The 25,757-nt window shown below is 45.1% G+C and overlaps 1 protein-coding gene across 3 annotated transcripts; it reads right to left on the bottom strand.

The window, feature by feature from the left end:
- Positions 1-439: 439 nt before the first annotated feature.
- On the bottom strand, positions 440-24,880 carry LOC147622762 (BTB/POZ domain-containing protein At2g46260-like). Of its 3 annotated transcripts, none has more exons than XM_086822391.1 (7): positions 24,727-24,880; positions 24,398-24,617; positions 23,971-24,132; positions 2,218-2,339; positions 2,060-2,123; positions 1,669-1,948; positions 440-1,535 (listed from the first exon to the last, which is right to left on the bottom strand). In XM_086822391.1, exons 2-7 carry the CDS (start codon positions 24,603-24,605, stop codon positions 725-727), a joined length of 1,647 nt encoding a protein of 548 aa, XP_086678517.1. In that variant the 5' UTR covers positions 24,606-24,617; positions 24,727-24,880; the 3' UTR covers positions 440-724. The 3 variants fall into 3 exon arrangements, with proteins under 3 accessions (XP_086678517.1, XP_086678516.1, XP_086678515.1); XM_086822390.1 differs by having other exon boundaries at positions 23,971-24,135; positions 24,743-24,880; XM_086822389.1 differs by having other exon boundaries at positions 23,971-24,135; positions 24,727-24,879.
- Positions 24,881-25,757: the final 877 nt, after the last annotated feature.

Genomic DNA, 25,757 nt, shown 5'->3' with positions numbered 1-25,757 from the left:
CGCACGTGCGTACCAGAGGACCTGCAAGATTCTCATTTTAAACCACATGAAAGTTATTTTTCATTTTCAACTGTTCCTAGAAATTTAATGCAGTTTTATCAGAGTTTTGATCAAAAATATAGATTGCAAATTTCAGAAAACAATGTTTTTTCTAAGCTTGCCACAAGTGAACACTACGGCTACTATAGGCTTCCAATTCTTGTACAACTTGAACTAGTATGGTTGAATCACATATTCACCAACAGAAAATAATGCTTCCATATTGTGTGCACGCATGCATGCACACACGTGTGTGTGTGTGTGTGTGTGTGTGTGTGTGTGGACATATGTATGTATGTATGTATGAAAAGAGAGAGAGACAGACACACACAGACAGAGAGAGAAGCCACATGCATTTATTTACTACGGTAAAGCTACTTCCCAACAAAAGTCTCACTTCTGCACTCATCAGTTCTGTAGGTAGTTTATAGAGCCATCTTCAAGTACACTTCATCTAAAATTACTTTGACATAGTTTGGGCATAAATATGATATTCAGTCTTGTACATCATGTTTTTGCCCACTTCATTACATAATCATGATTAGCAGTCTTGTACGCCTAGTTTGACACTTGTGTACCTGCCGTTAAGGATAACACAATTCAGAAGAATAAAACAACAAGGCAGACCTAATTGGTTATGTTTACCCCGTATTCGTCATTTCTACAATTCCATTTATACATAGTACTACTCTGGTTTGATGATTAGCTCTGCTCGTAAGTGAAGCACATTGTCAATAAAGTAGAGGCTATCCTCACCTACAAAGGAGGACCAGGGCAAACCAAAAAGGTTTCTATACCCGACTGCTTTCCCTCCAGTAAACTTGTAGGTGCCTTTATACTTGACTGCAAACTCCTTGTTGGGTTTATGACGGGCACCAAACTCATAATCCACCGAAAAACTCACAGAGCCTTTCTCTTGCATACCTAGAAATAATCCAAAACAGTGGAAGGAGCTCTGCTGGTCCATGTTACAATGAGCAGAGAGGAAAAAACCCTGACCCCCTAGGTGAAACGCTTGGGAATACACCCTGCCTTGTGGAAACAATGCAGTACACTCCTCTTTCTTCAAGTCTAGATAGACAATACAATGCTGGTGTGGGTTCTCGAACTCCACCAACTTCACTGGACGGTACTTGTATGACCTTTCAGTATATTTCCTGTATATCGTGTCCTCTGTTGCTAGTTGTCGCTGCCTGTGAGGTACTTCTGCCTTGTAAAACAATGCCTCCAAAACAACCTTGGATGCCACTTCATGATCTAATTCAGAAGATGCTAGCACCTTCCTAAGTTTCCTGGTTGACATCATTGGAAACCTGATAAGGTGAACTAGTCTACCTCCCAAAACCTCCCTCCGCTCCTCTGGATTGAGATAGTGAGCTTTTGCCCACTTGAGCACAAAATCATACACATTATCTTCTGATGCTACCTGAAGGTCATCACTTGAGAGCACAGCTTCTATGCCTGCCAATGGCAGATTCATGACTTCTTCCTGATACCTGCACACAAAAAGAGTCCCTTGAATAAAAATCCCAGCTTGATGCAGAAGATGCACTCGAGTCCTTGTTCCAACAAGGACTACCACACATCAATTCCAGATACTCTAACTCAATAACAAAAAACTGCTTTAACCTCATGATATCCTTGTACTTTGATACAAGGAAACTTATAGCTGCATCTGTAAGTGGCTGCATTGCATCTGCAAGCAGCACACTTGAAGGCAAGTCCAGATACAGAAGAGCAGAATCAGGTGTCATTGGAAGATTTCGTAAGAGCCTGCTACACTGACGCATGCAAGATGCTACCTCATACTTATCAGCAGCCATAAGAACCTCAAGCAGTGATAAGGCAGAGCTAGCTTGCAGTCTTCCAGTATATATGAACTGCAACATATCCATCAAAGCTGCCTCTTCTGCAATATGAAAAAACATCAACAAGTTTTAATGAAACCACCAAAAAACGGTAAAGTATGTATACCACACAAGTATACTCATGAAGAACAAAAGATTGGGACCAAGCATACCGGAAACACAAGTGCGCAGAGTGACATCTCTTTGCTCTGACTCTCTCATACCATTGGAGAAGAGCTGTAAAGGCCAAGTGTTAAATCAGTAACTTGAAATCCAGATGTGACACAAATTGTGTATATCAGAGCTGAAATTCCAGGAGTGCATGTCTTACTTTGTAAAAAAAGGGGCTTTCGGCAGCAAGTATAGCAGAGCTGATGTGCAGGGTTTTGACCCTCAAAATCATAGCAGAGTCTGTAGCCCACGAACCCAATCCAGAAGCCGGATTATCATCCGCTGAAAACAAGGCATTGCATATATCACAAAATAATCAAAGAAAATCACTTGGCAGAAACTAAAAGAACACTAGGCCAATAAAGTGTGAATATAGAGAATGTGTATACAATGAGAAACCTGTAGTTTAACGATCTCATTCAAAAAGCTTACACAGCAGCTCAAAGATAAAGCTACAAGAAATCAATGACAATGTCATGAGCTAGGACCCATTCAATTCAAATTCAGAAGGTTCTGGCCTGGCCTATACCGCGAACAATGAAACAACTTCGTTATTTTCTCGGTTTTGTTGTTTTTCTTCGGAAATCTGTGCGGGAGTACTCTCAGCTCACACTATCGATGACCGACTTGTTGAAAGGTCGTGGACGTAAGTCAAATCAGCCTATCACTTGGAATAACGATCTGGATATGGCCTTCAGACTTTTGAAAGAAAAAGTCAAGGAAGCACCTATCTTAGCATTACCCGATCCTAGTCGGCCTTATGTTCTTGAAACTGATGCCAGTGACTATGCCATCGGGGCTGCTCTATTTCAAGATGGTAGACCTGTTGCTTTTGAAAGTAAAAAGCTAGACGACACTCAATCTCGTTGGCCAACCCTTGAGAAAGAGCTTTATGCTGTGATTCATGCTCTCAAGGTTTGGAGACAAATTTATATGGCTCCAAGTTTGTGGTATTGATTGATCATCAGTCAATCAAGTATGTGTGTGATGTGGATGATTTGAGAGGAAGGAAAGCTCGACGGGCTGAATTAATGCAAGATTTTGATTTTGAGATTCGTTATAGAGAAGGGTCCATGAATAGTGTTGCAGATGCGCTTAGTCGAATTAGAGAGGTGAATACTTTGTCGTTCACCGAGATTTCTACTGACTTATTTCAGTCATTGAGAGGGCTTTGCAGGACTAATAGTTATTTTGGTCCATTTTGGCAGAAGATCCCGGACAGGAGCTCATTGATTGACCAAGACTCAATGACTGAGCAGCCTACCATTCAGGCTGCAAGAGGCCAGTGGATAATTTGGAATGGTTTACTATTCCGTAATGACAAAATTTGTGTACCACAGATTCCGAACATTAGGTCCAAGATTCTTAAGGAGTGTCACGACGCCCCTTCTGCTGGACACCCTGGGGTACACAGGACATTATCGTTAGTGAAACACACTTTTTATTGGCCAAAGATGAAAGGGTATGTAGAAGATTATGTTCTCAAGTGTCAAGTTTGTCAAGCAAATAAAGTTAAACGCTTTAGACAGGCTGGGTTGTTACATCCTTTGCAAATCCCAGGTAATAAATGGGAAAGTATTTCCTTGGATTTTATTACCAAATTGCCAAGAACACATCAAGGCCACGATTCTATTTGGGTTGTGGTAGATCGCTTGACAAAAATGGCTAGATTTTTACCGATCCGGAAGACCATTACAACTACGCAATTAGCAAGGCAGTTTATCGAGCAATTGTTTAGACTGTACGGGTTACCGCAGGACATAGTCAATGATAGGGACTCTAAGTTTACGAGTGATTTTTGAAAACTTGTTTTTGAGAAGTTGGAAACAACTTTGAATTTGAGTTCTTTAGATCATCCTCAATCTGATGGCCAGACTGAAAGAGTGAATCAAATTTTGGAGCATATGCTTCAAGCATATGTATCCAAAAGGCAGAGTTCATGGGAGGATTATCTTCCTATGTTAGAATTTGCATATAACAGTACTAAGCATACGAGTACACGTTTTAGTCCTTCTTTTTGATGGGCAAGGTTATGCCTACCCTGTGTCTACTCCGTGCCAGTGGAGTATGGACATACTTGTGATGACCTAGTTTTATGTTTTCATTTTATATGATCATGGCTGGATGGCCTTGTTTTTTCTGATGGGTTCCTAGCCCTGGCATGTTGCCATGAAATGGCCTGATAAATCCTGATTAAATGCCTGATGATGCCATGCCATAAAATAATGCCATGTCACTGTACACCTGAATGGTGTGCACGTGACAGTAATTACAAGTTGCGAAGGAATCTATTAGAAGTGCTACCGAGACAGATTTTATTCTAATAGAAATCATTCACCCAGAGAGTTCTCTGAAGGAACAATGGTGTATTTACGAGTTCCGAAAGATTCCGAGACTTTACGGACAGGTCGATCTCCAAAATTATCCCCTAGATACTGTGGACCATTTCGTATTACACGACGGATTGGTTCAGTTGCATATGAATTGGATTTGCTTTCTCATGTGCCGTTTTGTTGTGGTCATTGCCTATAGTTCTTGTGGCATGGCCACAAGAGCCTAACAAGGTGCTTACCAAGCCACAAGTTTCCTTCATCTCTCTCCAACCCTATAGTACACCACAGAGCGAGCTGTCACCATTGCTCATCAATAGCCAACGTTTCTTGGAGGTGGTTCATACGTAGAGATCTCGGTAAATAGAAATTTTCTTTCCACCCATCCTTCGCACACAAAGGATGAGATATTTGCAGCTGATGAGTATGTAAGAGACTTGGATATTGCTTTTGCTCAGGTGCAGACAGCCATTACAAGGTCACAAGACAAGCATAAAAAGGTTGCCGACAAGCATAGAAGGGAATTGGATGTTAAAGAGAATGATTGGGTATTGCTGAAATTTGAGAAAGCAAGACTTGTAAAGAGGCCTGGCAAAGAGGGTGCACATCCTCAACTTGCAACCAGGTACTATGGGCCTTTTCGAGTGATCGGGAAGATCAATGAAGTGGCTTTCAGATTGGCATTGCCTAGTCATTGGCACATACACAATGCTTTTCATGTGAATCTCCTTCGGAAGTATCTAGGGCTGAAGCCCAATGAAACGGTCATTGAGGATCCACCAGAAGTGGATGAGCTTGAGAAGATTGTTACCATATTATAGTAGTGATGTGTGTGAACACACTTAGGACCGCCGGGGCACTTTTTCCCTCACTAGGAGGTTTTTTCCCCCGTGCATTGTATATACGCCCATTATCTTCTAGGGCTTGTTATCTTTCATTTTTGGCACTCATAATACACTACTGTGTTGTGCTCAAGCTTCCTCATCTTCTTGAAGTTGTGTGTGCATTCCTGCAACCCTAATTCCAACAATTGGTATCAGAGCAGGCTTCCTCCTCCCGGGCAGCATCACCGGCACCTGCCGCTTCATCTCCTCCGATTGCAACGAGGTTTCACGAGCGTCTGCAGGTTAGTATATGCCGTGGGAGAGCCCGTAGGGCTTGGTCGTTTCAGAATTTTGATCTGAAGTCATTTCGCCCTCCGTTTTTGCATTCCAAGTACTGCGCAGGCAAAATCGTCTTACTGTGCAGATTTTCTGTCAAGATTAAAATCTGCAGGACAGGTGCCCATTCGTCTGTTTTGGGCTGTGCTATATAGCACAGGTCGATTTTATACAGGTTTACCTCTTGCAGACAGCATTTACATCTAGTAGTACAGTCATTGACCATGGCTGACAACAATGATGTATTCCGCATGTTGGCTGCTGAGGATAAGTTGGATGGCACCAACTATCCATTGTGGGCATATATGATGCGACATGTATTGGTAGCAAAGGGGTTATGGAATATTGTGCAGGGTACTGATGCACGTCCTATTGTGGCTAGAAATGCTGCAAACACATCAGAAACAGGTACTGTTGATGATGGTGCAGGCACAAGTGCTGTAGCAGCTGTTCGAGAACCACCACTTTCAGCAGAGCAGATTCGTTGGGATGGTAGAGATGCGCAGGCTCATGCCTTGATTGCGCTGTCTGTCAAACGTACCATTATCCCACATATTCGCTCCTGCAGGACTTCTAAGGATGCTTGGGATGTACTTGCCACATTGTATCAGGCAAGAAATGAGGCTCGTGTTGCTTATCTCCGAAAACAGTTGGAGAATGAGCATATGAATAAAGGTGATTCTATGGATAGCTTTTTGACAAAGATCAAGGATTTCAAAGAGCAGCTCATTTCTGCAGATGAAATCCTGTCAGACAGTTCACTTGTGCAGACTGTTTTGAATGGTCTACCAGATTCTTATCAGGGTTTTGCTTCCACTCTTCGCTTGATGATGAAAGGCAATCCCAATGCCTTATCATTTGAGGAGTTAGTTTCTGTTTTGCTGCAAGAAGACCAGTCAAGGCAAAACAGGAATATTATGCGTGTCGCAGATCAAGCTTTCGGTGCTAGTCAGAGAAGCGGGAAAGGTAAAGCTGGCTTTTCTTCTAGTAAGCAGAAATCTGCAAATGCTGCGCAACCAAAGAAGGAAGACAAAGATGAGAAGAAGGGTGACAAACAGAAGACATTTTGCAAGTACTGTAAGGGAAATGATCATGTCATCAAAGCGTGTCCTAAGCTGGCTGCGAAAGAGGCTAAGAAGAAAGAGGCTGGTATGGCTGTTGCAGATGCCTCTCCTTCTAACAATGAATCTGCTAATGTTGTGCTAGATACAGAATGGGCATTCAATGCGCAGTGCAGTTATGACCCATCTTTGCATGACACATGTATGTCTGCAGTAGATTCAGATGTATGGTACTTTGACAGTGGTGCCACTAAGCATATCACCTCGCAGCGCAGTTTATTCACTTTCCTTGAGTCTGCTCCCACAGGGAATACTGTCACTTGTGCCAATAACTCCTCTTATCCCGTTAAAGGAGTTGGACAGATTGTGCTGAATGTTGCAAATGGCAACACCTTTACACTTTTTGATGCATTGTATGTGCCAGGGATCAAAAAGAATCTGCTGTCAGTCTCCGCATTTGCCAAAACAGGTTTGGTTGTAAAATTTGTGGATGACAGATGTACTGTTCATGATCTCTCTTGTGGTGACATCATTGTAGCATCTGGTTCACTATGTCGAGGGCTGTATAAGCTCAATATGGATGGCAAATGTGTAGAGGATTCAGCATGTGCTATTATGGATACGCAGGCTATTTCAAATGCAAAACTGTGGCATGCACGTTTTGGTCATCTGAATTTTGCAAGTTTGCTGCGCCTGCAGAAATCTGAAATGGTGTCTTCTTTGCCTAAGCTTGAGGCACCTGTCAAGCATGTTTGTGAGGGCTGCATATTGGGTAAAATGCAGCGTGCTTCCTTTCCCAAAGATGGATCAGTGAGAGCTGAACGCAGATTGCAGCTTGTTCACAGTGATGTTTGTGGTCCCATGCAAACTCCATCATTTGGAAACTACCTTTACTTCGTGACTTTCATTGATGATTTTACCAGGCATGCATGGGTATATCCTTTGAAGGCAAAGTCCGAAGTGTTTTTGTGCTTCAAACAGTTTTTGGTTATGGCTGAAAATGTGTCAGAAAGTAAGATGGGCACCCTCCGTTCAGATCGAGGGGGGGAGTATATGTCTTCAGAATTTAATGCATTTCTGGCTGAGCGTGGGATAAAACACCAATGTACAGTGCCGTATACACCACAGCAAAATGGTGTGGCTGAGAGAAAAAACAGGTCTCTCATGGAAATGGCAAGATGTATGGTTAAGAGTCAAAGTCTACCACATGGTTTTTGGCTTGAGGCTGTCATGTGTGCCACTTATGTACTAAACAGGTGTCCCACCAAAGCATTACAGGTTGTCACTCCATATGAGGCTTGGCATGGCCGCAAGCCATCTGTTGGCCATTTACGTGTTTTTGGTTGCCTGGCATATGCATTAGTGCCTGTGCAACATCGCAGAAAATTGGATGACAAAGCTGTCAAATGTATTTTTGTTGGATATAGTGCTGAGAGCAAAGGCTATCGTTTGTATCATCCACAGACAAAGCGCATTTTGGTTAGCCGTGATGTTGTATTTGTGGAAGATGCAGTTCAGCCCTTGGTTTCATGTACTAAGGAGACAGATATCAGCTCACGTGATGTCTATGATACATTGTTGCCTCTTTTCAGTGGTGCACAGTCAAGTGCAATACCTCATGAGGCAGTTTTTCAGCCTATGCAGGTTTTAAATGATGGCACAGATCAGCCTATATCTGATGCAGATGTGCATGATGCACTTGAGGATGAGAGACAAGAGATTGAGGGCTCTAGGAATATGCCTAGATGGCTGGTGCAGACTTTGCGTGACAGCAAGTTGGATGCCCCTTTGTCTAGTCGCACTCGTTCTGGCTCTCATGGTGCCTCTTATGCGTCAGATTGTTATGCATTGGCTGTTTCTAGTATGTGCGATGAAAGTGAGCCTGTTTCATTTGATGAGGCACAAAGTTCAGAAAATTGGATGGCTGCTATGCAAGCAGAATACGATGCTATTATGAAGAATGGTACATGGTCTTTATGTGACTTGCCCCCTGGCAAGAAGGCCATTGGCACTAAGTGGGTATACAAATTGAAGCGTAAGCCTGATGGCACAGTGGATCGCCATAAGGCTAGGCTTGTTGCAAAAGGTTATGCTCAAGAGAAGGGCATTGATTTTGATGAGACTTTTGCTCCCACATGTCGTATGACCACTGTTCGTAGCATCTGTGCATTAGCAGCTCATAATGGTTGGAATGTACATCAGCTGGACATAAAGACTGCGTTCTTAAATGGAGATTTGCATGAGGAGGTGTATGTATCGCAGCCTCGTGGTTTTGTTCAAAGAGGGCAGGAAAACAAAGTGTGCAGGTTAAAAAAGGCTTTATATGGTTTAAAGCAAGCTCCACGAGCTTGGTATGAAAAAATACATGCATATTTGACTGCACATGGGTTTCAGAATAGTCCAACAGAAAGCACTTTGTATGGTAAACGTGTGGATGGTGTACATCTAATCATTGCTCTCTATGTCGATGACATGCTGCTCACAGGACCAAATGAGAGTCATATTGCTGATTTTAAGGCTGATTTGAATGCCTCTTTTGAGATGTCAGATTTGGGGCATTTGCATCATTATTTGGGGATACAATTTAAGCAGTGTGATGGAGGTATTGCTTTGTGTCAGACAAAGTATATTGAAACATTGTTGCGGAGATTTGGCCTTGAAGACTGCAAGCCTATTGCTACTCCAATGGAGACAGGTTTGAAGTTGAGTCTTCATGATGCTGGAGATCACTTTGATGTCACACTCTATCAGACAGCTGTTGGTTGCCTCATTTATGTATGCATTACGAGGCCAGACATTCAGTTTGCAGTCTCACAGGTGAGCAGATTTATGCATAGCCCAGGCATTAAGCATTGGCAGGCAGTGAAGCGTATCTTTCGCTATTTGAGTGGTACTCGGCATCTTGGGTTGTTTTATCCCAAGGGGGGATCATTGTCGCCAGATTTACATGCTTTTTCAGATTCTGACTGGGCTGGTTGTTATGACACACGCGTGTCCACGAGTGGTTTTTGCTTCATGCTTGGAAGCTCATGCATATCATGGTTGAGCAAGAAGCAGCCTACTGTGGCCACTTCTAGTTGTGAAGCTGAGTACAGGGCAGCTTTCACAGCTACGGTTGAGTGTGTGTGGCTCAGACGCCTTATGGCTGATTTGGGTGTTGGGCAGCCATCTGCCACCACCATCTTCACTAACAGTCAGAGCGCATTGGCAGTTGCGCGGAACCCAGTGTTCCATGCTCGTACGAAGCACATTGAGGTGCACTACCATTATGTCAGGGAGAGACTCTCTGCAGGAGAGATCAGTTTGGCTTATGTGCCAACACAGGATAACCTTGCAGACCTTTTCACAAAGGCTCTGCCTCGTGAGAAGTTCGAAGCTTTTCGCAAAGCTTTGGGCTTACTCCCTTTTGTGGATTTGTCCACATAGCTAGACACTTCCCTATACATGAGTGCTAGCTCTTGTTCACCGCATCACTCCAGGGGGGATTTGTTACCATATTATAGTAGTGATGTGTGTGAACACACTTAGGACCGCCGGGGCACTTTTTCCCTCACTAGGAGGTTTTTTCCCCCGTGCATTGTATATACGCCCATTATCTTCTAGGGCTTGTTATCTTTCATTTTTGGCACTCATAATACACTACTGTGTTGTGCTCAAGCTTCCTCATCTTCTTGAAGTTGTGTGTGCATTCCTGCAACCCTAATTCCAACAAAGATTGTGTATCACAAGGAACGCAAGCTTACTACAAGCAAAGTTGTCAGGCGTTACCTTGTCAAGTTTAAGAATTATCTTCCCATTGATGCTAAATGGGTAGATCAAGAGTTCTTCAGAGATGCCCGCATGTACTTCAGACCTATTTGGATGCTTTTCAATTGGAGACAACTGTTTAGAAGCCAGGGTGATGTCACCATTTAGCCATCCAATTGGTCCACCCGTGCTTCCTCATCATGTATATACATTGGACCGGTGTCCATGGCAGTTGTATATGCCAAGGATTGATGCCACTCATGTGATACTGTGGACTCGGCTTTCCGTTGAGACTTGTGCCTCTGTGTACATGCCCGGAAATGCCCAATGGATTTGTGTTCCATTGGGTCTGGTACCTCGTGTACTTACCTGGAGCACGTCTATTTTGGTATAGTCTCATGAACGGGGATTGTCCATACCAATGTTGCATTGCATAGCATCTTTATGTGCTTGCTTGCAATTGAAATTGCATTTTGTTTTCATGCTTGCTTGACCAGTTCCGAGTAAGGAGACGCCCGCATGTGAACCATGCGTGTGAAACTATCTGCTGACATGGTTATGTGGCATGTGACAAGTGGTAAGTAATGGTCATAAACCTAGCCTTAGGAGTTAGCACTAATGTATAAGTGAGTGTGTACACACTTCATTGCGTTTTGGGCGACCAAAACTCACTTATAAATTATGACCAGCCCAGTGTTCACACACACTCATGTCCCGAGGTGGACAAAACCCAATGTCCACCACCCAGACCTTATCCCCTTTGTACAAAGGGAGTAACCAGCCATGTGTCCTTTCTAGCTTGCTCCACAAAGCACCTACCTACCAAATAGAGTGGACAACTCACCACCTCACTCTTCCCTCTCCCTCTAGAAGAAGGCGCCTCCATGAGGACTTTTGGGCTGTATTTTCTGCACTTTCTCCTTCCCAACTCCATATCCAAGCTTGCTAAGGTGTTTCCCAAGCTTCCAAGAGTGTTTCCAGGTGCTAATCAATCTCCTACACACTCCCAATGACTGAAATTCAGCAAAACAGCTCTCTTTCTTGTTGTAACTTCTGGTCTTTTTGCTGAAAACCCTAATTTCAGCCCTCCTTTCTCAAGTTGAACCATAGGAAAAGCTTTCCCAGGGTTCCCTTCATCCTCTTGAAGACTTTTGTCGCGAAAAATTGCGACAAATCAAAGATTTCAACACTCCAAGCACTTCCATCGTGAAGACTTTTGCTATCATTGACTCTATTTGCAATTGGTAAGCTTTTATGCTTAAATATGGAAGCAAGTAGCAGTAGGGAGAAACCGATAATATAACTCGGATGGGGGAGGGGGAGGTTGAGCCCAAGGCTATTCCGACCCCTAGTGTGGTGTCTCCTGTCTCGCTACTCTCTCTCTCTCTTGTTTATTTTCAGATTTTCTCAAGGTTTTGCGCATGAAGAAGTTGTTTTCTTGAAGATAAGCTAAATACTCGTGCCACAACCCTTACGAAGGCCTATTACACTCCAATCTCTGGAAAACTAGCTGCCAAAAGTGTCCACAAAACTTGGAGTCCATGTCACTAACTATATCAAAAGGTAGTCCACTCCATACAACCTAAAAACCTGTTCAACAATCTGTTGTGCAAATTTAGTTGCCTTCACTGATACTTTTATATGTAAAAATCATGCCATCTTCATCAATCTGTCTACCATCACCCACATAGCATCAGGCCCTCTGCCGATCCGTGGCAAACATACAATGAAGTCCATAAAAACTCTCACATTTGCCTCCTAGGATCTCTAAAGGATGTAACATATCTCCAACCCTAAGGCATTCTACTCTTGATAGTCAACTTATTGAGTGCGCGATAATTGACACACCCCCGAGAAGACCCATCTTTCTTCTTGACAAATAAGATCCGTGCTGCAAATGGCGACACCCTGGGGGGAATGAAGCCAGATTGCAACAACTCTTGGAGTTGGCGGTCCAACTCCGTTTCCATTGCCTTAGAAAGGCGATACGGAAACTTGCTCGAGGGTTTTGCGCCTAGGAGGAGGTCAATCTTGTGGTCCTCCGGTCTGGACGGGGGGAGCCAGCATATTTAGCATTTATCACATGTTTACAAGTCAGCCACATACTCCCATATAAATAGCAAGCGTTGCATCTCATTCCATCATCTCAGCATTCAGCCATCATCGATTCAGCATTCAGCCATTGGATCATCATCGCTTGAAGCATAAAGGCATTCAGCAGGAGAAAATGCATCATCAATCAGCCAAGGAAGAAGCGTTTCAGTCCATAAGTGTTTCCCAGCCTACAGCAGATTTCAGCATTCACATTCATCATCGTTTGCTCCATGGTGAGGGTGAAGGTAAACGCAGCATATTCATTCATTCATCTTGCATATTCACAGCCTAGAACAGTCCCAATTCAGCCCATCTCTCAACCACAGTTTGCAGCCTTCCTACAGCCCCTTAAAAGAGTGCATTGGCCTTGAGATTGGACACCATCGGTGCTTCTACAACAGTGTACAGTCAGCCCGATTCTTGGTCTTCCGAAGGTCTTGCGTTTGGCTTATCTACAGTCCCAAGCCAATCATTCTCTTCAAAGTAATAAAGCAAATACTCCTAGCAATCCCTTCAGTGGGTAATTTGGGACCCAATAAGGTGTACAAAGCTCTCTCTCTCTCTCTCTCAAGTGATAAAGTGGATTGCTAAAGACTCACGAAACTCAAGATAAAGAAGGCAGTGTGAGACTTTGTGTGACAGGATTCTACATCTACACATAATTCTGCATCATGTTACACATCCTCACCTATGGCCCTATAGTCGCCTATAAGTCCAGACTATATCATTAGAAGTCCAGACTATATCATTAGTCGCCTACAACTTCACACTATATTATCATCTTGAAGGATCTCTCGATCAAGTGTGGGTCTTGGAACTACGTTCATGGGCGCACAACATGAGACTACGAAAATGGTCAGTTGCGGGGCTTAAAAGATGATGTATTTCCAGCTTGCTATCCTAGTGATGGTCCGTGCCACCAACCACATTTTCCATTCAGCCTTGGATAGGCCGTAGGTTGGTTTTGGATACCGAAACCCAGATGAATGTCCCGGCATATTGCCCGATTGTATTGTCAAACATTTATGTCATACCAACCCCTTTGTCTAGGTTACTGCCGCCATTTACTGAGGCTTCTCCCTCACCAACTTCTTGAGAAAGACGGTGAATCCCAAAAATGCCCACAGTTGCTCTTCGGTCCGGGCATCCACCAATCTAAAACCTTCAATATCTGTTCAAGATCTACACTCATTGCACCTCGAGAAATCCGATGTCCAAGATTTCATCTCAGATGACCAGCACATTCCCGAGAAGGCAATAACGCCAACCTATCAAGTATGTATCCCTGAATCCCTAATGAAGGAGAATGAGACCAGTTCTACAAGAGTTTCCGAGGGAGTAAAGAAGTCTCCCATGTCAAAAGAAGTGCTCGCAATTCCAATGGGGACAACAATGGAAGAGGAGTCAAAGAGTTGGGAGATGAGCCTATAGATGGAACAAGTCAAGAATGGAGCAAAGGTGCATGTAACGGGGTGGCGCGTATCTCGAAATCAATTATCTGTACATAAGATCAAGAACACAAATGACAACACCGCGCACATACTCAAATATAAAATGAAATATATGCACATTCAATGACACTAGGGGTCGAAGATGGGCGGTCCATTATATTACCAAAAGGAGGGTGCTTCAGAGTACAAGATCTTGGGTGCTCGAGGTTCACCATTGATCTGCACCTGATTATCCTGAATACAAGTAATGAACACATTCAAACAAAGTCTCACCTTTGGATCCTTTTGCCTTGCATAGAATTCCAAGAAGGTGTATCAAGAACTCTCCTAGCCAGTATAAGAGTTCCCAAAGTCCCGCAATGCATACAGAACATGGAGTCGTCAAATCTTCACAAGGACTCTCTTCACACACGAGTGCCCAAGCACTCTCAAGAAACCTTCCTTCACAAACAAGATCACTGAATCCAATGCTCTCTAGGGATTCTCCACACCCCAAAGCAAAGATGATGATTATGCACAAAGATGGAAAAAAGCAAGATGCCTGTCCTCACCAACATAATGTTGGGAACAGCCAATCCCATTCCTTCCATACATTCTTCTCAAAGTTGGGAGGAAGAAACTGCACATAAAATTGCTTCTTGAAATCTTTCCAAGAACAGGGAGAAGCACTCCCATCTATGATCTTGGATGACCACAAACACTAACAATGTCTTTCAAATGCATACCAGCATGAAAAAGCACAAATTTCTCAAAGAAGTCCTCGGAACAAAAGGCAATCTCAGACTATCGGATGAAAACAAGTGCTTTTGTTGTGTCTATCCTACCATTGAAGTTCTCAAACTTCACATCTTTGTCCCTTGACTTGAACTCTTTAAGCCTCGTGCCATGATTTGAGTGCTACTAAGTATATGCATGTCTATCATAGCGGCATCGTCGCTCGCGATGATGCATCATAGTGCCTCTGTTAGCATATATCATCTCTTGTTGGTGGCTTTTTTGGTGTTTACGGGGGCCATTTCTATGCTCTGGCATTCCTTATATTTTTTCCCAATTTTATGGACCTTTGATGTGGGTTGCCACCCCATTTTATGGAGTCTTTCGTGTAGGAGGCTAGGATGCAGTCAGTCAGCTCATATTGGAGTATATATATGGGCTGCCCTCTTCCTCATTTATCATTCATTCCTTGATCAATATTGTTGATCACTTTGGTGAGCACCTTCAGCCCTCTACCTACGGAGTCCACTCCTCGCCTACGGGCTGGTTATATCTGTTAGAAGTCATCTCCTGTCTTTATCAGACACCAGGGCCTCTGTTGTGGGTGTGCCCGCCCTGTATAGGTGTTTTATCATTTTTCCTCACTCCCTGTATTTTTTCCCCATTTTTTCCATGATGTGGGTGGCTGCCACAGGCTGGCAGGAGCCTCTGATGCTGGTCGACTGCACTCATGTGTACCAGGAGTTGGCCGACTTCATCAGGAGGGGTCGTGGTATTTTTCTCTGCTGGCCGACTGGATGTGCCCAGTCGTGAGGGCCACTAGTGCTGGCCGACTGCATGATGGGGCCATATAAATAGGCCCCATTGCCCCACATTGTACTCCTTCAGTTTTTCCTCGGGATCTTGTGTATACAAAAGAGTTATACGCCTATCTCTCTCCTTCTCTTGTGCTGTCTATTTTCTGCACTCTACTTGCTCTTGTGGTCTCAGATTTGGTTATCATTTGCGCTGCATATTTTGACATGGTATCAGAGCCCTAGGCTCTTGATAGATCTTGGGAGTTTTCTGAGCAAGAGGGGGATAGTTACGTTGCTGATTGGTGGACTGTTTGGATTGTTCGGGAAGAGAAGTTGCAAGAGGAAGGTGGGCTAAAGTGCTGGACAGCCACTTGCAGGTTTAGAGTTTTTTTTTCCCCACCCACCCACCCTTTTTCAATTACATCCCCGCGATGGCAGATTTGTTAGAGATGGCTGAGAAGCATGTGAAGATCCCGACACTCCCCACGTTCCCAGTGGACCGTCAGTTGGACGAGAACAACTACGGCATATGGAAGGTTATGATGGAATCTGTTCTGGAGTCTTACGACCTCGCTGATTTCGTCATTGTTGGGGTTCCACGGCCGGAAGTAGAGGAAGGGGAGTTACCGTCGATCCGAAAGGACCGGGAGGCTCAGACACAGATGTGGGATCGTGTCAACGCCAAGGTCCGTTCGTTTATCTTTCTCAACTGCACACCGCAGGTAATCAATCATGTAAAGCATATGACGTTGGCCAGAGGTATATGGCAGCATTTGGCCTCTCTTTACAACAGGGTATCGCCCATGAAGAGGATTTCCTTGGAAGTACACATGCGGGTTATGAGCCCTGCAAAGTCGTTGACGATGCGGGAGCATATTAACAAGCTACAGGCTCTTCAGCAAGATGTTCTTCAGGCTGGGAAGGAGATATCGTCTGAGGACATGGCCATAACGTTGCTGTCGCACTTGCCCTCTCAGTACTCAGCATTTTACTCGTCTTTGATTACCAGTGGCAGGCTCAGCACCATCACGTGGGAGGAGCTTGTGCCCATGGTCTTGGACCAGGAGGAACGATTCACAAAGCCTCCTCAGGGTGGAGGTTCGGAGGCCTTAACTGGCCAACGGTCGAAAGGCCGTAACACGGGCAAAGGGAAGGCTTCCTCGGAGAAGTCTTCTGAGAAGAAGTCCGACGCTGACCGCGAGAAACTTAAGGCAGAGAGGACCTGTAATGATTGTGGCGAGAAAGGCCACTATTGGAGGCAGTGTCCCAAGCGGAAGACCGAGAATGGTGAAGATTCCTCAGCAGCAATCATGAAAACTCCGACTTTTGTGCACCTGGAGGTGATGGACACCGATGTTTCATTTTCTTCAGGCAAGGAGGAGATTGGAGGATTCTCCGCAACGGATACTCAGGAGTGGATTCTAGACAGTGGTGCTTCCAGGCACATGACTCCTTCCCATTCAGATTTACAGGATCTCTGCAGGTATTCTAGTCACATTCTTACTGGGGATACATCCACTATCCCAGTTCACAGTGAGGGCAGGTTGGAGATAGTTCTCGATGGCAGAGGGGGGAAGCATTCCTCCCAGGTGTTGTATGTTCCGTCACTTGGTTTTCATATGTTGTCAGTGCATCAGGTTTGCAAGACTGGCAGGTGGAGTTTGATGAGCATTTTGTTGCTCTCCGGGACAAAGCAACAGGCCAGGTGGTTTGGGAAGGCGGAGTGGAGAATGGAGTTTACAAGCTTTCAGCACTCTCTCTCCCAGGTCCTCAGGTTTGTGATGAGTGGCAGTCTGGTAATGGCCACTTAAGTGTGGATACGCTGCAAGTACAGGCTTTCCAAGAGACCAGATGGTGGATAGCTTGCCAGTAGATGGCAGCAGTTGGCAGGAACTCTCCAGTACTGATGTTGGTAGTTCTTGTGTTCGTCAGTCAGAGGAAACTGAACAGGTCACTTATGCTCTGATGTCTCGTAGTATTCGGGACAAAGAACCTCCTGTAGATGAGGATGTTCTTTCCACGGGGACCTTTCGGAAAGCCAGGCAGGTGGCAGTTGATTAGTTGCAGAAGGAGGTGCATACCCCAGGCTTTGTGGTTCCGGATTCAGAGGGGGTGGTTGACAGGTTTCAGAAGGCCTTGCATGGTCTTCAGCGGGTTTCCACGACTTGGTTTTTCACCGTAACAGGTGTTGATCCTTGTGAGCAGTGTGATGCCTCTTTGACTCAGAAGCAGAATGGTTCATTGATCTTGTTGATAGACACCAGATTGGATGTGAGCTTCTTGATGAGGCTGTTGAGCTCATGGTTGCAGATGACTCTTAGGGAGGTAGGATTGCGTATCCTATGGTTTCTGCGGCATGCGAAGGATCATGGACTCTTGTACACAGGAGGGAGATTGATTGATGGAGTTCGACTCCACGGTGGAAGTGACTCAGGTTGGGGAGGAGATCCGGACACGAGGAGACCTACTTCAGGCCCAGGAGCAGTTTTATGGGGCAGTAAGAGGCAGTCATCTTTTTCCTTGTCGACGACAGAGGCAGAGCACCGGGCTGCTTGTGATGCTGCTTGTGAGGTGGTGAGGTTGCAAAGGTTGCATTGCAGGATTGGGCTTCACTGGAGGAACCCATGGTCATCCAGAGGCACTTTGTTCGTGAACAGATCGTTGCTCATGACATCTTGCTAGAGTTCTGTTCGACGGAGGACAGCACGGGGACCTCTTCACGAAGTCGCTATCTCACAATTTGCTCAAGCGGCACCCCAGCTCCCTGTGGTTGGTTTCAGGGCCAAGAGCTGAGAGGGGGTGTTAGAAGTCGTCTCCTGTCTTTATCAGACACCAGGGCCTCTGTTGTGGGCGTGCCCGCCCTGTATAGGTGTTTTATCATTTTTCCTCACTCCCCATTTTTTCCATGATGTGGGTGGCTGCCCACAGGCTGGCAGGAGCCTCTGATGCTGGCCGACTGCACTCATGTGTACCAAGAGCTGGCCGACTTCATCATCAGGGGTCGTGGTATTTTTCTCTGCTGGCCGACTGGATGTGCCCAGTCGTGAGGGCCACTAGTGCTGGCCGACTGCATGATGGGGCCATATAAATAGGCCCCATTGCCCCACATTGTACTCATTCAGTTTTTCCTCGGGATCTTGTGTATAGAGAAGAGTTATACGCCTATCTCTCTCCTTCTCTTGTGCTGTCTATTTTCTGCACTCTACTTGCTCTTGTGGTCTCAGATTTGGTTATCATTTCCGCTGCATATTTTGACAGTATCCGCTCTTCTCTTGAGATAAGTGTATCAGCGTTTTGCTGTTTTCTCTCCTCTCTCTCTCTTGTAGCTTCAGCGTTTATGTCATTCGTCTACATCTTTCTGTTGCCCTCTAACATGGTATCAAAGCCCTGAGATGTCTAGACCTGGAATCACTGATTGGAGGCTGATTTTCTGCGTTCACGCAAGCTTGGTGGCTGTCCGCAGTGTTTCAAACCTGCGTTTTCTTCTCCAGAGGGGCAGATCTGCGTTTTCTGCATTTTTTTATCCTCTCCACTTCCTTTCCCGCCCACCCTCCCTACAAGTGCAGAGAGCAGCTCTTGGGCTGCTTTGGTGGCTGCGTTTTTCAGAGGTACATCATGGCACTCGTCCAACCCCGGGCAGTTCAAATACCCATGCTTCCGACTTTTCCTTAAAATGACAAGTTGGATGGCACAAACTACGACCTCTGGAAAGTCATGGTGGAAGTAATCTTGGAGACTTATGATCTTTTGGAGTTCATCACTCAACCGGTCCTCTAGCCCAACCCGGACACCGCAGAGGATGAGGATACGAGGGATGCCTTTACGCACGAAGCTGCTCTATGGGATTTGCTTAATGCCCGTGCTCAGTCATTCATTCTTCTAAACTCTCAACCCTCAGTCATCGCTCACATGAAACGGGATACCCATGCACATGTTGCTTGGAAGAGACTCTCCGACATCTACGACCGGAAGACACTCATGAAGAGAGTTTCCCTAGAGCTTCAAATGTTGAAGCTTTCACCTACTGATTCTACTTCCATATGGGATCACATCAACAAACTCGATTCATTGCAATCTGAGATTTCTGGGTTTAAGGAGATTTCCATTGAGGATATGGCCATCCGGCTACTTGCTCAATTGCCCCTGAAATATGAGAGTTTCTTTTCTCACTTCTTACCTTAGGATGGACCTTTCCATTACCTTGGATGAGCTGGTGACTATGGTCCTTGATTAGGAGAGCAGATGCAGGGATTCTTCTTCAAAGAAAGGTACCCAAGCTTTTATTGGACAAACTAACAAAGGCAAAGGTGAAGCACCTCCTTCTAAGGATTCTAAGGACTCCAAGGATGCAAAGCCGAAAGGGGTCTTCCAACTTCTAATTCGTCTAGCAACCAGAAGGTTTGTGATTATTGCTCCAAACAGGGGCACTTCCGGTGACAATGCTGGAGTCGCATGCAAGATTTGGCAAGGAAGTTAAAGGGCAAAGGGGCAAGCTCATCCACCAAAGTTGTGGAGTCGTCAACTTTCGTCATCTTCATTGATCGAGTCCGAGACTCCCCCTCCAGTGGTTGAGGAGGCTTTTCCTTCTTGTTCCCACTCTCCTCAATGGATTTTGGATAGCAGTGCAACACAACGCATGACTTATCGCAAGGATTGGCTTGATGAACTGCAGCAACGCCTCAGAGTTGCCATTGGAGATAACTCTACTATCCCCATTCATGCCGAAGGGACAATGCCCCTCATTCTAGATGGCAATGGAGGAGTCCGAGACTCCCCCTCCAGTGGTTGAGGAGGCTTTTCCTTCTTGTTCCCACTCTCCTCAATGGATTTTGGATAGCAGTGCAACACAACGCATGACTTATCGCAAGGATTGGCTTGATGAACTGCAGCAACGCCTCAGAGTTGCCATTGGAGCTAACTCTACTATCCCCATTCATGCCGAAGGGACAATGCCCCTCATTCTAGATGGCAATGGAGGGAAGTACACCTCGAGAGTGCTATATGTGCCAAATTTAGGATTTCATCTCCTTTCTGTACATGAAATTTGCAAATTGGGCACTAAGGTGGAATTTATGGGGAACTCGGTGATCATTCGGGACCCTCTCACTAACAAGATCCTTTGGCAAGGCATCGAAAGCCATGGCCTCTACAAACTCACGGCTCTTTACTCTCACACATGTACTCGCAGAGGCGATCCGTGGCATGCTAGGTTTGGACATCTTCATTTGGAGGCCTTGCAGAAGGCTCTTCGGGAACTGCTCGTGGATGGATTACCAGATGTTGGCACACGTGAGAACCCCTATCACTCGTCTCAAAGGGAAACAACATTGGGAGGCCTTTCCAAAGAAGGCTACACCGCCGGCAAGCTACGGCACCTTTGGACTTGGTTCATGCGGATTTGTGCAGCTTGATGACTTCATCTTCCATTAATGGAAATTCTTCATCTTCAGGGGCTGATTCAACTCAACCTCTCCTTGGTTGGATCCTCCTACTCCTCTTCCTCGACTTGATCCGCCACATCCTCGAGCACCTCAGGCAGAGGAATCATCCGACATTGATAAGGAGGAGGAGATTTTGGTGGATGCTCCACAACAGGCTTCATCTCAAGAGCAGGGTTCGACTTCTTAGGGGGGATCTCGGATTCCCAATTGGTTGTACCAAACATTGTGGGACTAAGAGATAACACGGTTACCTTCATCTCCAGCCGGGGGTCCCCGCCATCGATCAAAGCAGTTGCGTACCATGACATCATCTCAAGAGAACCTATGCGTCAATTATGCACTGATATCATGCATCCAAAAGAACTCGGAACCTACTCATATTGGGGAGGTGCTTTCCAAACCCACTTGGAAGCGGGCCATGGAAGTAGAGCTTGACTCTATTGAGCGGAATCAGACTTGAGAGCTGGTTCCTAGACCAACAATCCTAGACCAGCAAAGAGGAAGGTGATTGGTGTCAAGTAGGTCTATAAGACCAAGTACAAATCGGATGGGACTTTGGATACGCACAAGGCGAGGCTTGTGGCCAAAGGCTAATCTCAAAAAGCTGGTGTGGATTTTGATGATACCTTTGCACTGACTGCTCGGATGGCAACCATACCCACAGTTCTTGCTCTTGCTGCATACTTTCATTGGCCCATCTTTCAGATGGATGTCAAGTTGGCATTCCTCAACAGGAAGCTAAAGGAGAAAGTTTATGTAGAACAATCCCCAGGATTTCAAGTTCCTGGCTCCAAAGGTATGGTCGACACGTTGAAAAAGGCCTTATATGGTTTGAGACAAGCCCCCAAGGCTTGGTATGAGAATATTGATGCTTTCATTCAACAGAAGGGTTTCAAGAGATCATCGACGGCTAATCCAAATCTCTACATTTATCCCGAGAAAGGGTTGTATACTCTCATCATTCTATATGTGGACGACTTGATCATCGCAGGCAGCCATGTAGCACACATTGCTCAAACAAAGGTTGCCCTCAATCACGAATTTGAGATGACAAATCTTGGGTTGCTTCACTTCTTTCTTGGATTGAAGGATTTTTTAGTGCTCGGATGGCATATTCGTTTCTCAACAGCGGTATGTTACAAAGCTGTCAAAGGCTTTCAAGATGACAGATTGTAAGCCCATCACTTCCCCCATGGATCCCAGCATCAAACTTTCCTCCTCTGGATCCGATCCAGTGGCAGAGGTACACTTCTGTACAGGAAACTTGTTGGTTCCTTGATTTGGTTGCTCAACACATGGCCTGATCGTGCATTTGTGGTGGAAACTCTTAGCGCTTTCATGCAAGCACCATTGGACACTCATTGGCAGGCAACACTCCGTGTGTTGCAGTACTTGAAAAGTACCAAGGATTTTGGCATTTTTTATGGAGAGGGGGCCACTTTAGGTGGCTGGAGCAACTCCAACTGGGCTGCAAATGCGGATTCCCGACGATCTACTACAAGGTATTGCTTTACTCTTGGATCTGGAGCCATTTCATGGACGAGTAAAAAGCAACCTACAGTGGCGCTTTCATCAACTGAAGCAGAGTATCGAGCGGCTTATTCGGTTGCTTGTGAGGTGATTTGGTTGCGATGGCTACTTGAGGAGATCAGTTTTCGACAACAGCCTACCCTTATCTCATGCGACAACTAGAGTTGCTTGGCTATTGCTAAGAATCTGGTATTTCAAGCACGGACCAAGCATATAGAGATCCAGTACCACTTTGTGCCGCAGCGGATCTTGGAGGGAGACGTTATCCTTGAATATTGTCCTACCCAAGACAACGCTGCAAACTTATTCACTAAAGTATTATCTCAGTCAGCTATCGATGTTCATGGCAGCTCCTTGCGTCTTGGCCCACCCGCAGGACCTGAGAGGGAGTGTTAGCATATATCATCTCCTGTTGATGGCTTTTCTAGTGTTTGCGAGGGCCATTTCTATGATCAAGCATTCCCCATATTTTCCCCCATTTTTCCCATATTTTCCCCCTATTTTATGGGCCTTTGATGTGGGTTGCCCACCCATTTTTCCCATATTTTTCCCCTATTTTATGGGCCTTTGATGTGGGTTGCCCACCCATTTTATGGAGTCTTTCACCTATTTTCAGGTCATGTAGGAGACTACGATGCAGTCGGCCAGCTCATCTTGGAGTATTTATATGGGCTGCCCTCTTCCTCATTTATCATTCATTCCTTGATCATTCTTGTTGATCGCTTTGGTGAGCACCTTCAGCCCTTTGCCTACGGAGTCCACTCCTCACCTAAGGGCTTGTTGTATCCACTCTTTTTTGGAGATTAGTGCATCAGCGTTTTGCTGTTTTCTCTCATCTCTCTCTTGGAGCTTCAGCATTTTTGTCATTCGTCTACATCTTTCTGCTACCCTCTGACAGCCTGATCTCTCGATCTCAAGTTATGTTCTCTGAACGAGTGGGATGCTCTACTTGTGAACAAATACGCTGTGTCGGCTCATGTCAAGGATGTGTAGAAGAATCTGCAATCTTGTCTTCCTCCTTTTAAGCATCCCATGAGTCACCATGGTCAACCCTACAGAATCGTTAAGTAACAAACCAAATCTGAGATCACATCTCCCTTGCTCATCAAGTATGCAAGTGCAAGGCTCAAGCTCACAGAAAATTTCCATAGCCATCTCGTTTGCCATAGCATCAAATGTAGCATCATGTGCCGTAACATTAGCCTTGGATTCCAAGACTTTCCGTACACCTGGATCATCCCTCAGAGCCCTTAGATCCTCAACATCACTCATCAGAACGTCAAAGTGGATGCTTGTGTTTCCGGCTTCACACGTTCTCCACACTTTGAGACACATGGCTGGCCATAGTGATTTAATCAAACCTACACCCGAGCTTTGATACAAATGTACACATGGACTATATCTCGGAATCAATTAACCGTAAATAAGATCAACAATCTATGTGACCTGGCTGGTTGTTTTGAAATGAAAAAAGGAAAAACAAATGGGACATATGGCGATAAAACAAATTAACAGGATGGAAGAAACCACAAAAAGCTCATCTAAAGACACTTCATTACGCGCAACATGAAAAAACATGTGTAAGTACCAGCTGGACTCGAAAGCATTGTGGTTGAGTGAGGTGATTCCTCGATCATCCCCACCGGCTCATCGTCCAGGCTATCAAAGGGCCCAACTTCATCTGCCTCTTGTTGAGAACCAACCATGATTTGCTCTTCTTGACCCTCAGAGTAATCAACATCAGCCTCCACTGCTGCAAAAGACCACAGCATACTGTCAATTGCACACCGAATTGCAATTGAATATATGTTAGCTTCATGCACATTCTAAGCCTAGAGATTTGTCCACCGATCCTCACAGAAAAGCACAAAAAAGGCATAAAGCATGGCCATAAGGAAAAACTAAATTGAAAATAAATCTCGCAATGGCGGTCTAATTTCCAATAGAAAATTAGGATTTGGAATAACATAAAGAAAATTACACAAATTAGAGTTATGGCATGGTGAGAATCGCACCTGCATTTTTCTTTGCGTCGGCCCTTCTGCGTTTTCTGTTCCTAGCCCACTCTGCAATGCTAGTGGTTCCATCCTCCGCCTTCATTGTGGCCGGTTCAGCCATGACCTCGATTCGCAGGACCCGATCTGAGAAATTGCTGTCATTGAAGGCGAAGGCGAAGTTGGGAGGGGCCACTGAGTGGCCACCATAGATGCTATCATACTCCATTCAAACCCCTGGCTGCAGAATACAAAACCAGGCCCGATTGAGGAGAGCAGAAACCAGAAAGCCCTAACCAAAGCAAGAGAACAGAACCAGGAAACCGCGACAAAAGGGCGAGAACAGAGACCAGAAAAAACCCTAACAAATCAAGCTTTCGGTGTGCTCGGGCAGTGCAGACACATGGCTAAAGTTTATGCGTAGAAGACTCAGGTAAAAACCGCAGAATTTCAGAATCATGCAAAGGCTATGGAGATATAGCTGTAGTTTTTTCTGCAGCTAAGACGCCTTTGTTAAAGTACTACATTTTGGAAGGTCATGTATAGTAATGGGTGAGACCGCCCGGCCGCCGCCCCCCGACCGGCTTGACCACCTTAAGTTTCCAAGTTCAAATCTTACAACCACGCAAGGTTCACACGGAAGTGTGGGGGACGTTTACGTGGCAGAACCTGATTGGACAAACTGCCACATCATGCGTGCAAAAGACTTCTAGAGGCCACACATCCTCAGACATCGCTACTGCAAAAGGGCCACCTTGTTGACTCTGAGAAGACCTCCCCCCTCTCTCAATACTTTAGCTGAAATTGTTTCAAGCACGGCTGCAGAAGGGCCACCTTGTTGATTCTGAGAAGATCTCCACCCTATTTGAACATTTTTAGCCGAAATTGCTTTAAGCACGGTTGCACTTTTCCTCGAACTTGTTATGAATCAGGCCTCAGAGGCTAGAGCCCTATTTTCATAGGAGCTTATATATATGTATATATATATATTGACACCAATCCCTGTGATATTCATCGGCCTTGACATAGTATTGACATCAATCCCTGTGATTCATCGGCCTTGACATAGGATCAAACCTTACATCTCTCTCTCTCTCTCTCTCTCTCTCTCTCTCTCTCTCTCTCTCTCTCTCTCTCTCTCTCTCTCTCTCTCTCTCTCTCTCTCTCTCTGCCAGCCCTGAATGCTCTATGAAGAGTACAAAAGATGGTGAAGAGAATGCATGAGCTTTGGAAAGTAAGGCATGTGCCCCTACATATGCCTTATAGCCTTACCTTATCTATCGGGCATACAGTAATCAACTGAAAAAAGACGACGAGTGTTACGAATGATAAAATTGACTATTTATCTTGGGTGACCCAAGTGTGATTTGAGAATTAGTTG

Source organism: Cibotium barometz, chromosome 28 (assembly GCF_041138505.1).
Source record: "Cibotium barometz isolate CiBa-2024 chromosome 28, ASM4113850v1, whole genome shotgun sequence".
Lineage (NCBI taxonomy): Eukaryota > Viridiplantae > Streptophyta > Polypodiopsida > Cyatheales > Cibotiaceae > Cibotium > Cibotium barometz.
The sequence above is the reverse complement of the archived record's forward strand: the minus strand, read 5'-3'. Positions and strand labels throughout refer to the sequence as shown.

Excerpts from the sequence above, each read along its gene's own strand:
- LOC147622762 (XM_086822390.1), bottom strand. The coding sequence starts at position 24,605 with ATGGAGTATGATAGCATCTATGGTGGCCACTCAGTGGCCCCTCCCAAC. Across the intron at positions 24,136-24,397 it reads CGACGCAAAGAAAAATGCAG|CAGTGGAGGCTGATGTTGAT; the intron begins GTGCGATTCTCA and ends GGTCTTTTGCAG. Across the intron at positions 1,536-1,668 it reads AAGTACAAGGATATCATGAG|GTATCAGGAAGAAGTCATGA; the intron begins GTTAAAGCAGTT and ends TTTTGTGTGCAG.